Source organism: Pelobates fuscus, chromosome 1 (genome assembly GCF_036172605.1).
Source record: "Pelobates fuscus isolate aPelFus1 chromosome 1, aPelFus1.pri, whole genome shotgun sequence".
Lineage (NCBI taxonomy): Eukaryota > Metazoa > Chordata > Amphibia > Anura > Pelobatidae > Pelobates > Pelobates fuscus.
Genome location: NC_086317.1, coordinates 173,189,413 through 173,204,904, shown reverse-complemented (window position 1 = coordinate 173,204,904; position 15,492 = coordinate 173,189,413). Strand labels below are relative to the sequence as shown.

The window sequence follows — 15,492 nt, the reverse complement described above, 5'->3', positions numbered from 1 at the left end:
CAACAATGTAATGTAAACGATTAACCAGCTTAGTTTTTTTTTTTTTTAAATAATTTTTGTACATTACAAAATAGTAACATTTACAAGAGGAAATTGTAGATTATGCTAGCTTTAGTGTACCTATAATCTTAATTTTATTAATGACAGGAGGCGAGTATTTGCTTAAGTCTCTCTTTACTAGAACTCCACAGCAGCACAGAAAAAACAACCAATCAGAAAAAAGTTAGGTACTATAAAACTCCCCTCCCCATGCATCATTTCCTCTTTCAAGCTGCGACAAAAACAGAATAAAAGGCAGAGAACATCATGGGGAAGAAATTAAGTCCTAGATACGATGAATATAACAATGTCCACCATCCGAGAGTAACCGTCAAACTAGATAGTGTTGATGGACTGTAAACTGAAACGAGAGAAAAAACAGAAACGAACAGGTTGATTATCCAATGAAATGTACTCAGAATAAACATGTAGGTACCCAATGTAGCAACCAAAATTAACCTTAATATGTAGATATCCCAACCCTACTTATGAAAAGAAACACAGACATAATGAACAAGCGACAGGTATCAGAGACAACAAACAGAGTTGCATACGTACCTGATAATCTAAACTATAACATTAAACAAGGGAGGGACAAGAATGGGTGGGAAATACTCGCCTCCTGTCATTAATAAAATTAAGATTATAGGTACACTAAAGCTAGCATAATCTACAATTTTATAACATGACAGGAGGCTTCGTATTTGCTGTTTCAACGCTCAATTCACCAATCCAACGCTGTTTGTGTCGCTGGTATCTATTGCAGGAAATATCAGAGTAATCCTAATTGGACATTCCAAGTTCGATAATTGACAGTAGACGGATAAAAGAAAATGCCAGCCGACGAAGCATCTCAATTACGGAAAAAAGTACCATCCGCTGGTAAATCCATTGTATGTGGTTGCGACTTGTTTCCTAGCAGCCGGTCCATGAGCTGGCAAACTAACCTATCAGTCATCTTCCTGTAGTTTTAATATCAAAGGTCAAGTTCGGACTTGGGGACGCGAGAAGAAACTGTCACCGTCTCAACTCATGATCCGTAAGGCGGTTCCTCCGATCGTGCCAGGGATATTCGGCGATGCGGTCTTGCAGGTAGATCTCCAATTTCAAGGAATGCGCCCAAGTTCACTACCAAAATCGTATTAGAAACCGAGGAGGAACTTTCGTTCCTTCCTGTCCTACCCGGTGATATGTCTCATCCGAGAATAATTTCATAATGCAGGCAAGAGCGTGGCCAAACTAGCCGTATTCTAAGTGATTCTAAGATTCCAAATGGACTGAGTAAACCTTGGACGCAGTAGAGAAAGACTCCAAAGGACGTCCATTCAGGGTTCCGAACTGAACTTGTGTGGAAGGACGGTGGTCGACTATACTGGGAATAGCGAATCCTGGAAACCTGCAAAGGAAGGGAAAAGCCAACCGGAACGCAGATTTCCATCCAGCAATGCCCTCGTCAAAGAGTGAAAGATGTCTGTAGGAGTCGGGGTACACCAGGTACCTCCGTAAAATCTCATAGATCCCCTCGACGGTAGTTGAAAAAAAAAAAAAAGGGGGTAGCGCGAATCCAAAAACAGACGGCTCCCGTGAGGGATGAATAGAGTATAGACGAAGGGTCCTCCATCTGCGAACCATGTTCACCAGGTATGCGCTCCGATTTTATCCCAAGATCGTAAAGACCAGAGAAGTCAAGACAAACGAGGATTCCTGATTTACCATATGACCCATACGTACGGTTTTACCTACAGACCGGGCAATAGTCCTTCCTTAATGTTGTTACCCGAGCAAGGCGGTGCCTGTTTGCTCCATGAAGGTCTCCGTATCTCCCGACATCTTGACATGGGGGAAACTTTCTGCTCAGTTGCTAGTAATGGTCTGGATATCTAAAACAGAAAGCAAACTCTGTATTATATGGTGCCGAATATGCCAAAAACCTGCACTCTCAAAATACCGGAGGACCATCCGTTAGTGTACCATCTCCAGGAGTGTGTGTAAATAAATGGGAGACTCCCCCCGTTATACCTCTGAGTATTTCTCGCGTGTTTTACAGCAGCCCGGATCCAGTAGATCCATCACGGGAGATAGAATAGAGGGATCTAGTCCAAACATGTAATACTTGCATGACCAGGCAGTCCTCTAGGATGAAGCCAGTAGCGTGGATGGCAGCTCTAATTGAATTCCGGAGGGACGCCCCTCTATGTAGTCATCAATGTCTTGCACAGGCACAAGCCTGTGTGATGAACAAATGGGCGGTACTGTAGAGCGTCGAGTGCATGAAAGAGCCGCGCTCTCTACTACTGTGATCGCATACCGTGAGAGCGTCCGGGTGCTAGCCTGAGCGGGCCGCACCCATTAGTAACCAACAGCAGAGTCTACATCCGAGACCGGTTCTCTCTATGAGAATGGGTCCACCAACTTGTACTTTGTATCCAGCCCAGTATCTGGTTGATGACGAGTGAGGGACTGCGCCCTCTAATAACAAATCAGTATCCGGTTCCGTATGAGAGGATTCGCCCACTGCTCCTGAAAATAAATATACTCGGATCGAGGTGATGGAGGGCCGCACCCTCCTGTGGTGCAAACTAGAGTCCCTAGAGATCAGGGTGACCAAAACCGTAGGGCGCACCAATCACAAATGTCAGCATAAGGCTGAGGGCAATCTGGGAAACAAGGAATGGAAAACTATCAACCGACTATCCGGATCTCGTGCGCGCGGGGTCCTGGTAGGCTGTTGGTAGTCCGAGGAAAGCTGGAGACGTTCTCCGCAATCCACGAGTGCCCGGGAGGTCGGAGGAGACCAAGTCAGGCCTCACGACTACCCGAGTGAATAGGAAAAGGAAGTCATGAAAAAAAAAAAAAGAAAAAAAAAAAAGCAACAATAAATGAAGATAAGAGAAAATACACCCATTCTATCTCGGATAGAATGTAAACAGCAGGCCGGAAGGTAAGAAAAGTAAATCCCACTGGACAGGGCCAGGAGCTAACTACCGAACCTATAGGGACTCCGGGAGGCATATACAGAGTAGATGGTAAAGACAAGGGAAAAACACAGCTTTCTCCTGAAGGAGTCTGAATACCGGTCCCTGCCGGTGCGAACTTCTCCTTGGAGGCGTGCAGTCGCCGGTTTGGAGTAAACCGTGGATGTGTCCGGGGTCTTCATAAGAAACTTTGCCCTTCAGGCATGAGGTTTAGGGCCTTCACCCTTCCCGCCATATTCAGATGGCCGTATACTGGTGTCCTCTCGAACACTATGGCAATGGTGTTTGCCCGGACACCTGCCTATCTCCATGTCACTGGTGTGCACTGGGTTTTCCTCAGTGATATTACCCCAGGCCTGCGGCCAAAAGGGGTTCGGTACCAATACCGTCCTTAGGGCATAGTCTCAGCAGGTCAAACGAATAGACACAGAAAGGTTAGCCAAGCAAATAGACACAGGCATAGCTGGCCATCCAAGTAGGCACCGACATAGCAGGCTATCCAATGGGGCACAGACATAGCAGGCCATTTTATTGGGCACAGGTATTGCAGGCCAATCTTATGGGCACAGACATAGCAGGCCAATCTTATGGGCACAGACATAGCAGGCCAATCTTATGGGCACAGACATAGCAGGCCAATCTTATGGGCACAGACATAGCAGGCCAATCTTATGGGCACAGACACAGCAGGCCAATCTTATGGGCACAGACACAGCAGGCCAATCTTATGGGCACAGACATAGCAGGCCAATCTTATGGGCACAGACATAGCAGGCCAAACTTATGGGCACAGACACAGCAGGCCAATCTTATGGGCACAGACACAGCAGGCCAATCTTATGGGCACAGACACAGCAGGCCAATCTTATGGGCACAGACACAGCAGGCCAATCTTATGGGCACAGACACAGCAGGCCAATCTTATGGGCACAGACACAGCAGGCCAATCTTATGGGCACAGACATAGCAGGCCGTTCTTTTGGGCACAGACATAGCAGGCCAATCAATGGGGCACAGACATAGCAGGGCATACCCCGGTGTTGTATTCCGACAATAGCAGGGGGTCAATCTGTGTAGAGCCCCCTATATGTGTAATGAAAACCAGGGAACCTAGGGTGAAATAACTCCAATATGCAAACCCCCCTAGGCAGAGGTAATGTGTCTACAGATATACAGGAAACTGTTAGACCTTAATGCTTGTGGCCAAAAATAAGGATATCCTGTTGCAGGAAAACTCAGAAGTACAGGGTGTATTGCCTACAGGCTGATCTCCAGCCCTTGAAGAAATATAGAAGTAAAAATATATAATATATATGTTTGATCACATAATTGCTATATGTCTCTATATGGATATGCACCCTGAACAGGGTGGGAGGTGGTCCTCCCAGACTGCCAGCGAATTAGGTTGGGGTCTGAATACACCCTGCCTATAGATGGGGGAGGAGAAAGCCCCTCCACAGACCTCCGCCAAGAACGGTACTGGCGGGGAAGGAGCTGCGCGTGGGCACACCCCCCGCCCCCCCCCGCACACACGCGGTCCGCGGGCGGAGGCGGCCGCAGTGAAGCCTCTACGTGGAGGAAACGATCCGACCACCGGGTACTCGCGCTCACTCGCGAGTACCCCTGCGACCGGGTAAAACACACGGGACCCACGGGGGGGGGGACGGCTGCAGCGAAGCAGCCACGTGGGAAAGAAGATCCGGCCGCCGGGTGGTCGTGCTCACTCGCGAGCATACCGGCAGCTGGAAAAAAACACACTGGGCTGGCGGAGATTAACTCCGCGGTCCCAGATCTCGGGGGACAGAGGAGGCAAATGCTTTGGAGGTAGAAGCAGCGATGATCCGAAGTACAGACACCGAAGAAAAATCCCACAAGGCCTATAACCTACTGCATTTACAGGGGAAAAAAATCCCATAAGCACAAAACACACTGCATTATAAAAAATAAAATGCCACAAGGCCTATAACCTACTGCATTTACAAGAAAAAATCCCATAAGCACAAAACACACTGCATTATAAAAAATAAAATGCCACAAGGCCTATAACCTACTGCATTTACAGGAAAAAATCCCATAAGCACAAAACACACTGCATTATAAAAAGTAAAATGCCACAAAGCCTATAACCTACTGCATTTACAGGAAAAAATCCCATAAGCACAAAACACACTGCATTATAAAAAATAAAATGCCACAAGGCCTATAACCTACTGCATTTACAGGTAAAATCCTATAAGCACAAAACACACTGCATTATGAAAATAAAATGCCACAAGGCCTATAACCTACTGCATTTACAGGGGAAAAAAATCCCATAAGCACAAAACACACTGCATTATAAAAAATAAAATGCCACAAGGCCTATAACCTACTGCATTTACAAGAAAAAATCCCATAAGCACAAAACACACTGCATTATAAAAAATAAAATGCCACAAGGCCTATAACCTACTGCATTTACAGGAAAAAATCCCATAAGCACAAAACACACTGCATTATAAAAAGTAAAATGCCACAAAGCCTATAACCTACTGCATTTACAGGAAAAAATCCCATAAGCACAAAACACACTGCATTATAAAAAATAAAATGCCACAAGGCCTATAACCTACTGCATTTACAGGTAAAATCCTATAAGCACAAAACACACTGCATTATGAAAATAAAATGCCACAAGGCCTATAACCTACTGCATTTACAGGGAAAAAAAATCCCATAAGCACAAAACACACTGCATTATAAAAAATAAAATGCCACAAGGCCTATAACCTACTGCATTTACAGGAAAAAATCCCATAAGCACAAAACACACTGCATTATAAAAAGTAAAATGCCACAAAGCCTATAACCTACTGCATTTACAGGAAAAAATCCCATAAGCACAAAACACACTGCATTATAAAAAAATAAAATGCCACAAGGCCTATAACCTACTGCATTTACAGGAAAAAATCCCATAAGCACAAAACACACTGCATTATAAAAAATAAAATGCCACAAGGATAAAACACTGTATATAAAAATAAAATGCCATAAGGATAAAACATACTGCATTATAAAAAAATAAAATGCCATAAGGATAAAACCTACTGTATATAAAAATAAAATGCCATAAGGATAAAACATACTGCATTATAAAATAAAATGCCATATTATAAACATAGAATGCCATAAGGATAAAAAATATTGCATTTACATGAATACAATCCCACATGGATAGAACATACTGCATAATAAGAATAGAATCCCACAAGGATATAACATACTGCATATAAGAATAAAATCCCCTAAGGATTACAACAATACTGCATTTATAAAGGCTAAAAGACTGAATATAAGCAATAAAAACCCAAAGCCACCCACTATAAGCAGGAGGCAGTGGTACTCTGACCTGTACTGACTGCAGAGCAGCAAAGAAAGAGGAAATGATGCATGGGGAGGGGAGTTTTATAACTTTTTTCTGATTGGTTGTTTTTTCTGTGCTGCTGTGGAGTTCTAGTAAAGAGAGACTTAAGCAAATACGAAGCCTCCTGTCATGTTATAAAATTATTGCAATTATTTAACAAAGGAACTACATACCTGGGATGAGATTATCATTGTAAACCCAAGACGGTTGCATTGGTTGTATGCTCTCTGTGGTTGGGAACATCCCAACAGCAACTGCAAATAAAAAATAAATTCAAATGATATGTTCATATGAAAAGTATCCTTTACTAGATTTGGCTTATTACGCAAGAAAACTGAAATACTGGGGGAAAGGCAGCACTTTTTGAAGTTTTAAATAGAGGACAGAATAAAATGTGGTTTTGAGTCTGAAAGAAGCATAATGTGAGTGTAGTTAGAAGTCAATATATGGACTTCAGTGATATACCCCTATATTAGAACCGAAGTGTTGTTAGTACTCAGGCAAGTATTAGTGGTTCACAAAAGTGGAATTAAGTATCTCAATAGCTCACCACTTTCTTCTACTGTTTCTTTCTGTTCTTTATGGGACGGCTGATTTAAATATCCACCTAAAATATAGTCTTTGTTAGCTACTAAACCAGTAATTTAGTTGTTGGTTTGGAAGAACAGCTAATAGGTCCAACTAATCTCTGCTCTCAGGACTCTAAAACCAATACACCAATTTTTCTTACATACAAATGTATCGGGAATATAATAAAGGCCATAGTTTTCCACAAAACACATTCCTGAATGACAATAACAATAAATAAAACAATTAAGAAAGACTAAGTTTACACTAGAGAATTTAAATGTTGCAAACACTAGACCACAATATGATCAACTCTTCTGGCAGTTTATTTTATTACTGCAGGGTGGCAATTAGTTAAAACATAACATTTCAAATCAGTTATGAAAATATTTGAATAGGTCTGATTCCAGAAACTCTATAGTTGCATTTATTGTAGTGTAACCCTAAAATTACTCATGGCAATAAAGCAAGTAAAAAAAATAAATAATAATTCATCTACACTTCTCGAAATTACCTCTTTTCTGGGCAGAAAAGTTAGATGATGGGGTGGAGAGGGCAATAAGTTTCTCATTGGTACCATGCAATGAAGCGGACCCATGACACTTTACCGGAGAAGGCTGTGAAACTGTAACAGCCTGCTCTGAAACCATTTTACCAACAGGGCTAGATGGACAATTTGGAACAGATGAGGCCGCGGCCCCAGGAGTTTGAAATTTGACAGGCCCTTGAACAAAATCACTGAATTCTTCGTCAGCACCAGGAAATGAGGAGTGTGAAGGTACAGATACAGTAGAATGGGATGATGAGGCAAAATCTGAAAAATGTAAATGGGCAGAAATGATGAGACAAGAAAAATGAAAACAGACATCAGCACATGAATGAGAAATGTGCATCAGTCACAAACACATTTCAAATACCTAAAGCTGGTTAAAGACCTTTATGTGTGAAGAGTGTGTCCTATAGAAACTTGCACTTTTATAAATTAATCTTGCTACACCAGCATGGCTGTCAATCAGATAGGTCCTGTTACTACTGGTTTCTCAGCTCACTGGAGCGAAACTCAAGGGGAAGCATTTGCCTAGAGCACATGCCTTGCCAAGAATTCTCTTTGAGCCGCACTGGGAAGTCTGTGATTGGACTGCTACAGAAAGTCTGGGCGGGGCTAGAAGGGGATGGCTCGCAAAGGCTGCAGACAATATATATGCAGCATTAGTAACCCGTTTTTAAATAAACCCTTAACCCAAACAAACACATAATTAATGCATGTATGATTTTTTACTGGGTGTAGACAGACTAAATAGAGTTTTCTAATTTATTTTATTTTGGCAGTGGATTGTCCAATTAAGCTGCTGATCACAATACCAATATGTCTAAAGAGGCAATGTAAAATGTATTTGTTACATTCCTATCAAGTTACCTCAAACAGTACATACAAAAGATATAGAACCTATTTGCTACCACTAATGTACAGAGACTATGAAGACTGCACACAGTAATCATAAATGCAGAAATGAAGGATAAACAGAGTAGTTGGTCTGTCTACTTTAGAAAAGGCATTAGCACAGAGAGAACAACTTAACACAAACCTTGTATATGGGTTATGAGCATATCACCTGCTTGGGGAAAAGGTTTCCTCTGTTACATCAGCTACAGTGAAACTCTGAAAGTCAGATACTGTTCCTTAGATGCATGTAATTATATCTTATCTAATCTCAGTGAAGCAATTTGGGATGCTATACTACTACCCTTTAACATATCTAGGGGCTTCTACATCTGGGTGCTTCTTTTCATATACAGCTCCCCTGGGTGACATTTTATTGGCTGTTGCTTCAAAAACCTTAATTAGATACATTATAAGTATAACATTTTTGTGCTTATCATACACATTGTTTATGCACTTTCTCCAGCCTTCCAATTTATTTTTGTTTTCTGCCTCCCTAATTTGATAAAAATGTTCACTAAAAATAAAATACTCTAAGAGTCATAGTGAGTTTCAAACAAAGGATTCAGATGAGATGGAAGAAGTAGAAAGGTAGAAAACAGGAAGCAGAGAACTGAAATGAATGAGCGCCTGCTGATAAAGAAGGAGGTTAGCTTTGTCTTCCTGCAGGATTATCTGTACTGGCACAACTAAAATAAGCACACACCACCCTAATGTTTTACCTTGCACTTAACACGCCAAATTCATAAAAGATGCAACAGAGAATAGAGACAAGGATGAAAATGTATAGTTTACACTAGCATGGTCACGTGGTGAGTGTGCTAAACTCCTTCCAGGCTTGTAGTGGCAAGCAACGTTTAAGGTCAGGCTAGTAGCATAAGGACTTGGAATTGTAAGCCATGGCATAACCAAAGCAAAACTAGTACAACAAACCTTTTATATTTTATTAGTTGTTAGGTGATACTGCTTCACAACACATGGAGTGCCCTACCAGCTTCATCTGAAGACAGGAGGAAAACTGAGGTTCATGTGTGAAGTAGCGGTTCTTATTCCATAGGGCAGGGGTTCCCAACCCAGTCCTCAAGTACCCCATACCAGTCCAGGATATAGGGATTACCCTGTTGTGTCTAAAGTGTGTTTTTGTTTTTTTTCCCAAAATCACTTTAGACACAATTGAGTAATCCTTAAATCCTAGACTGTTAGGGTGTACTTGAGGACTGGGTTGGGAACCACTGCCATAGGGAAACAGAGAAAGTCCTTTAAGGGTTAACCCTTTTGAGAGGGGGGTCTTTTTCACTGTAATATGCCATATTGGGCACTGTGGCACAGGATCCCCTTTCAATTTGTAGCCAAACCTGAAAGAAAAAAAGTTTTTACTTACGTGGAATCCGGCGCCAGGGGATTTGCTGTGCTTTGATATTCTGTGCCTCCGCCTGATGCCACAGGGGCATTATTGGACCATTTCACAAACTCAGAGCACATACATGTGCTCCAGGCCAGCGACGGAAGGGAGGGAGGTTTTTTTTTGTTTTTTTTTTAAGAAGAAAAAATAATAATATGGAAAGGAGGGAGGAAGGAAGAGCTAGTTTCTCCTTACAGACAGAGCCTGCACGGAGAAGATGTATACGTCCTGTTGCAAAGCACACTGGCCACAGATGTATTTTATGCACATTAGCATCCCGGGGGCAAATACTGACTCCCTCAAACATGACCACTTCCAATCACTGAAGTGGTAATGGTGGTTGGAGTACCCCTTTAAGTATTAAAAGCTTTCGTTTTCAATGTTCTGCCAGTGCTAGGTAGTGGTTGCTGGAGCCCCCATAGAGGAGTACTAATTATCAAAATACTAAATATAAATATGTAAATACTAAATACATGGAAATTCACTTTTCACATTTAAACATGAAACTATTTTCAAGTTTCTCTTGCTGCAAATGCCTGCTAGAAATCATTATGAAATATAAAAAGGAATAATGCACACACTCCTTTTCTGATTCTAGACTCAAAATATAGTCAAATATATTCGTTCCAAATAATACTCCTGCCTTAATAATTATAAGCATGCAGAGAGTCTGTTTCTCTGTGGTGCTGTACACAGCTACCATGAAGGATATCTTCAGTGTCAGCTCAGTCTGCATTGTCCAACAAAATTATCTACTGTTAAAAAATGATCTACTGAACTCAAATTAAATTCAGTCCAAATTTAAAACCCGTTGCAAACTATTGACCACGTGCCAGTATACATCAGCTTTAGCTCTAGTGCAGTGATGGCTAACCTTGACACCATAAATGTGCAGGTGTATTACCTGGTTTCTTGCTATGTAATGTAGGTGTTGGGTGCATTTTGGCATCTCTTGAAAATCCATCTAAATTTCCTTTAATAGCTTCCAAAGCATCATCTCTACTCTTTTCACAAGTCTGGGAAAGAAAACAAGAAACAAAAAAAAAAGTTAGAATTTTTACTCATACAATAAAAGTAGCAGATATTTTGCTAATCATACATAAATATGTATACATAAATAAAGCATTTTTCGGCGGAGCCTGGCAGCCGAGTGGAATGGTCGCACACACTGAGAGCTCTGCACAATCTGGCTCCTAAAAAAGCGACAAATACAAACCTGCGACCCAAAACTTACAGCCCTCGACACTACAATATCGGGAGACATACCTAGCTCCCACACCAGTGGTGCTCCCAGCCGTGGTCGGTTGATAACCCCGGAGGAGGATCTGAGGCCTACAAGAGGCCTAGAAGCAGCGCACGAGAGGGAGGCGGCCAATCCCTCAGCCTGCTATCGAACACTTACCCAGGAGGACCAGCCTGCAACATCTCCCCCCGCCCCCAGCCGTCGGGGGTTATCCCGGCAACTTTCAACGGTGACTAACTTGTGAAGTTCCTGCCACGATACACTCGAGACAAACTACCCGCCAAGACCAAGATGGCGGACACAGTGTGCATCTCACTGCCTCAACCCAACCGACTGTCTCTGCAGGAGAGTCTTGACGCTCTATTTACAAACTTCTGGGCCACAATAGCCGCACGCCGACACAAGCCTGCTGGAGCCCAGCCTGAACCAAGCGTGCCGCTCACACCAGGGCAGCCCACGACTCCTGGACGAAGCTGTGGTGCAGCATGGCCGCTAAGGAAGGAAAAACGGAGGCTACATAAACGAACATGGCGCCGGAAAATCCACCCGGCAAGGTCCAGCACCCGTCCTGAAGCACAGACCCAACCGGGAAAGGTACGAAACCTATCGATGGCTAAGCACCACCGCAAGCACTCTTCAAACCCACTTACACCCAGCCAACACCAACAGAGGGCTTACCTTGCTCCGAGCAACCTGGCACCTTCATACCCAGCTAGCCCAAAGAGCCTGCCTCACGACGCACCGCAGAGGTCGCGACCACTCGGACGGACCCTGCAAACCGCAACATGTCTGCCCCACTCCCACGACATACCAGCAGACCGAGGGCGTCTAAACCTGAAGTCGGAGCTACGACGTGAAGTACAGCAAGAAGGTTTGCCGGACCGAGCTCTGCCGCAATCACCCTTGGGGGATCCTGCCTTACCAGCACAGGGGGTTGGCTGATCACAGCAGAGATGCGTCAACTGGGACACTATACTCAATATTGGCGGTCCTACCTCATCCCGGACTTCTCAATGGGTCTGAATCTCCATATACTATTGCAATGCCCTATACTGATTTAATCTGCATGCTCCTATCATAGGGCAGTATCCCAGTAATGTCATACACAAACCTGATTTATATGCTTATACTGTCATGTAAAATAGAGACACATATTTGCAAGTTTTACAATCATAACTGCACCCAGCAGCTTCTTGTCACCCTATAATCTATGTCTAGGCTACATACTAGGGCAGCTACTTCCTATCTTTAGCCACCATAAGTAAGAACCAAAAGCAAGCCTGTAAGATATCACACTACAACTACTAGCCTGTAAGCTTGTCCAGCTACTATTCACAGTAACCAGCTACCGTAAGCACTGAGTAGCTATACATAAACTACATACAGACATTGACACACAACTTGGTGAAAACGCCTTAATAACGATAGCAAGTACGTAGACGGTTTTATACCAGTCGCACACAACACCAGCCTACTCAGATATAGTATGCTCAGCTTGGCTACCCCATACAAAAGCGCACCCACGCTCCTGCGCCTAGACAGATGTGGATAGCTAACACTCAGGGACACTTACTGTTCCAGCATACTCTAAGCTCAACTGTTAAACCACGTTTCGTACTGTACTAACTAAGCATGAGAATTACTACTCAAACACTTGTTTACCAAATCGTTACCTTTTTCTATTTTAAAAAATATATGCAAACCAAACATGCCACAATATTGTTATGTTATGACCATGAAAATCGAGCCTGCTGAAGCTGTTGTGGCGATACAGGCACTGGTGTACCCACCTGCATATCAAAAATAAAGAATAAAAAAAAATAAAAAAAATAAAGCATTTTTCCACACTCTCCCTTTAACTGACAGGGTATTGTATCAAGCAACTGGATTTTCACACATACAGGACTCACAAAAAGCTATTTTTATCTTCCAGAACTCATAGCTGTACACACAGAATATATATCTACCAAGGAAGACTAGATTACACTGGCGTCTCCCATTAGATTTTTTCCTAAGTGATAAGCATAAGTTTACCAACTGTTTTATCATAAACATTTTATATCATTAGTATATTATTTAAAGCGACACTATAGTCACCAGAACAACTACAGCTCATTGTATTTGTTCTGGTGAGTAGAATCATTCACTTCAGGCTTTTTGCTGTAAACACTGTCTTTTCAGAGAAAATGCAGTGTTTACATTACAGGCTAGTGATAACTCCACTGGCCACTCATTAGATGTCTGCTAAAGCTGCTTTCTTGGGCAGTGCTGCAGAGTAAGTAGCACTGCCATTCAGTGTCTCCACCCTCTGCATGCAGACACTGAACTTTCCTTATAGAGATGCATTGATTCAATTCATCTCTATGAGGGGATGCTGATTGGACAGGGCTATGTTTGAAATGTGCTGGCTCTGCTCTAATCTGCCTCCTTGACAGTCTCAGCCAATCCTACTGGGAAGCATTGTGATTGGCTCAGACTACCACTTCTGATGAGGTCAGCAGACAGAGGCAGTTCAGGAGCAGAGGCAGTAACTTCAGACTTGAGTACAAGTAAGATTTTACTATATTTAGGGAGGCGAGGGGCGGCAGATGGTGGTTTTAAACACTATGGGGTCAGAAATAGATGTTTGTGTTACTGGCCCTATAGTGTTCCTTTAAAGGAGGCTAGTGGCCTCTTTTGTAGCCCCTGCCTCCATTCTTTTAATTGTAGTGTTTTGAAGATATACTTAATCCCTTAATGCCTACACCAACAGTAAGGTCTGGCCCACTAAGACATAATGTCCTACTTATCATCAATAGCCCTATATAAGTAAGCATTTCTGTGCCAGAGCACAGAAGGACCAGATCACAATGAAGCCATGCCCTCTATATTAGCGTAGAATTACCCAGCCAAAACTATCATACATTCTCCTTTCTAAACCTTGCTACTGAATTCTAGATTGTATAATATAATCGTTTAAGAATCTTCACAGAAACAAACTTCACCTTCATGTAAAAGTACATATTTAATAATCTATAAATTGTAGTTTCAAAAAGGTCAGTAAATATATTGGTTAAAATGTATAATTAACCAAAATCAATTTCCACTTCCTTCAAATTATACTCTTAGCATTTCAAAGTAGGACTTGTGGCAAACGTATGCATTATTAGGCTGCAGTTGAGGCTACATAGGCCAAAATGGTGTTCTTTGCAGCAATGCCAGTAATTTTTTTTTTTTTTATGTAATCCATGTTGCAGTACCACTAAGTATGTGTAAATGCATAAAATTAGTTTAAAATATGAGTTTTTCTGTAACCCATTAAGGACACAGCTTCAAAAGCTTGTCTTAACCTTAAGGACACAAGCCATTTTTGCACTTTTTTGCTGTTTGTGTTCAAACGCAATTTGCATCTGTCATTTATTGCACCAACACATATTATATACCGTTTTTATTTAGAGGGCAAACGGGGCTTTAATTTTATGTTACATATACATAGATAAATTCTCATTAATTATTAAAAAAAAAAAATGGAAAAAAAAAACAACAACTTTTTTTCACAGTTTTGGCAATTATAGCGTGTACATAATATGTCCTGCTTAGAAAAAGTAATTAAAAATAAATTCATTTATGTGTCTTGATTTATAGAGTACATAATATGGATAGGATTTCAGATTATTTTTAAAGTTACAGGTCACAAAATACAAGGACTAAAATAAAATTTCAATGGGAAACAATTTTAGAAGTTGGTATGTTTGTCTTGTAGGTTTAGTAGCCAGCAGAGAAAACAAATTTGCAACACAAAAGTATATATTTATATAAAGTAGACATCACAGGCTATTTACCTAAGGTCAGTTTGCCACTTTTTACGTGGCCATTTCATCGCCAATCTCTGCTAAATACTGGAGTAAAATTGTATTTCTTCTCTATTTTGGCATATACACATATAACAAGGTTTTTGTAATGTGTATTTCGTAAAGCTGCTGTGTGCTATTCCTGCACAGAACCCCATATTGTGTTCAGCTACATCTGCTGATGATAACGATAACCCTATTGTATGCCTTTGGCACTATTTTGTGAAGGTACAGTGCCATATAAGAGACAAGGCTATTTCAGTTTCTATAGCAAGAATTTTCGTAGATGGATTTGACGGGCCTATGTCTCATTTTACGGTATTATAGCAGTGTGACTGTTCAAATAACCCCACAAAGGGGTTTCATTTGATAAAGCAGACACCCCAGGGTATCTTATATGGTGTATATTTTGCCCTAACTGGTCACCGTTTTTTCACCAATTTATGTCAATGTTTGTGGTGAGGGGGAAAAAAAAAATGGCATTTTGACATATATGTTGCATTTCTTACACTTGATATCTACCACTGTCATAAAAATAAATGTGTGCCAAGTTACATCTGAGTAAAACAATATGCCCAATGTATGACCT

At 41.7% G+C, this 15,492-nt stretch overlaps 1 protein-coding gene across 6 annotated transcripts in view; it reads right to left on the bottom strand.

Moving 5' to 3' along the window:
* SYNRG (synergin gamma) overlaps positions 1 to 15,492 on the bottom strand; it is a 159,248-nt gene that overhangs the window by 106,632 nt on the left and 37,124 nt on the right. For 2 of the 6 annotated variants that reach the window (XM_063452757.1, XM_063452768.1), the window contains exons 6-9: positions 10,735 to 10,846; positions 7,502 to 7,801; positions 6,971 to 7,027; positions 6,594 to 6,674 (exon numbers count right to left, since the gene is read on the bottom strand). In XM_063452757.1, coding sequence (XP_063308827.1) covers positions 6,594 to 6,674; positions 6,971 to 7,027; positions 7,502 to 7,801; positions 10,735 to 10,846 — 550 coding nt within the window. The remainder of the gene's footprint in view (positions 1 to 6,593; positions 6,675 to 6,970; positions 7,028 to 7,501; positions 7,802 to 10,734; positions 10,847 to 15,492) is intronic. The other 4 variants (XM_063452798.1, XM_063452808.1, XM_063452779.1 and 1 more) reach the window with 3 other exon arrangements.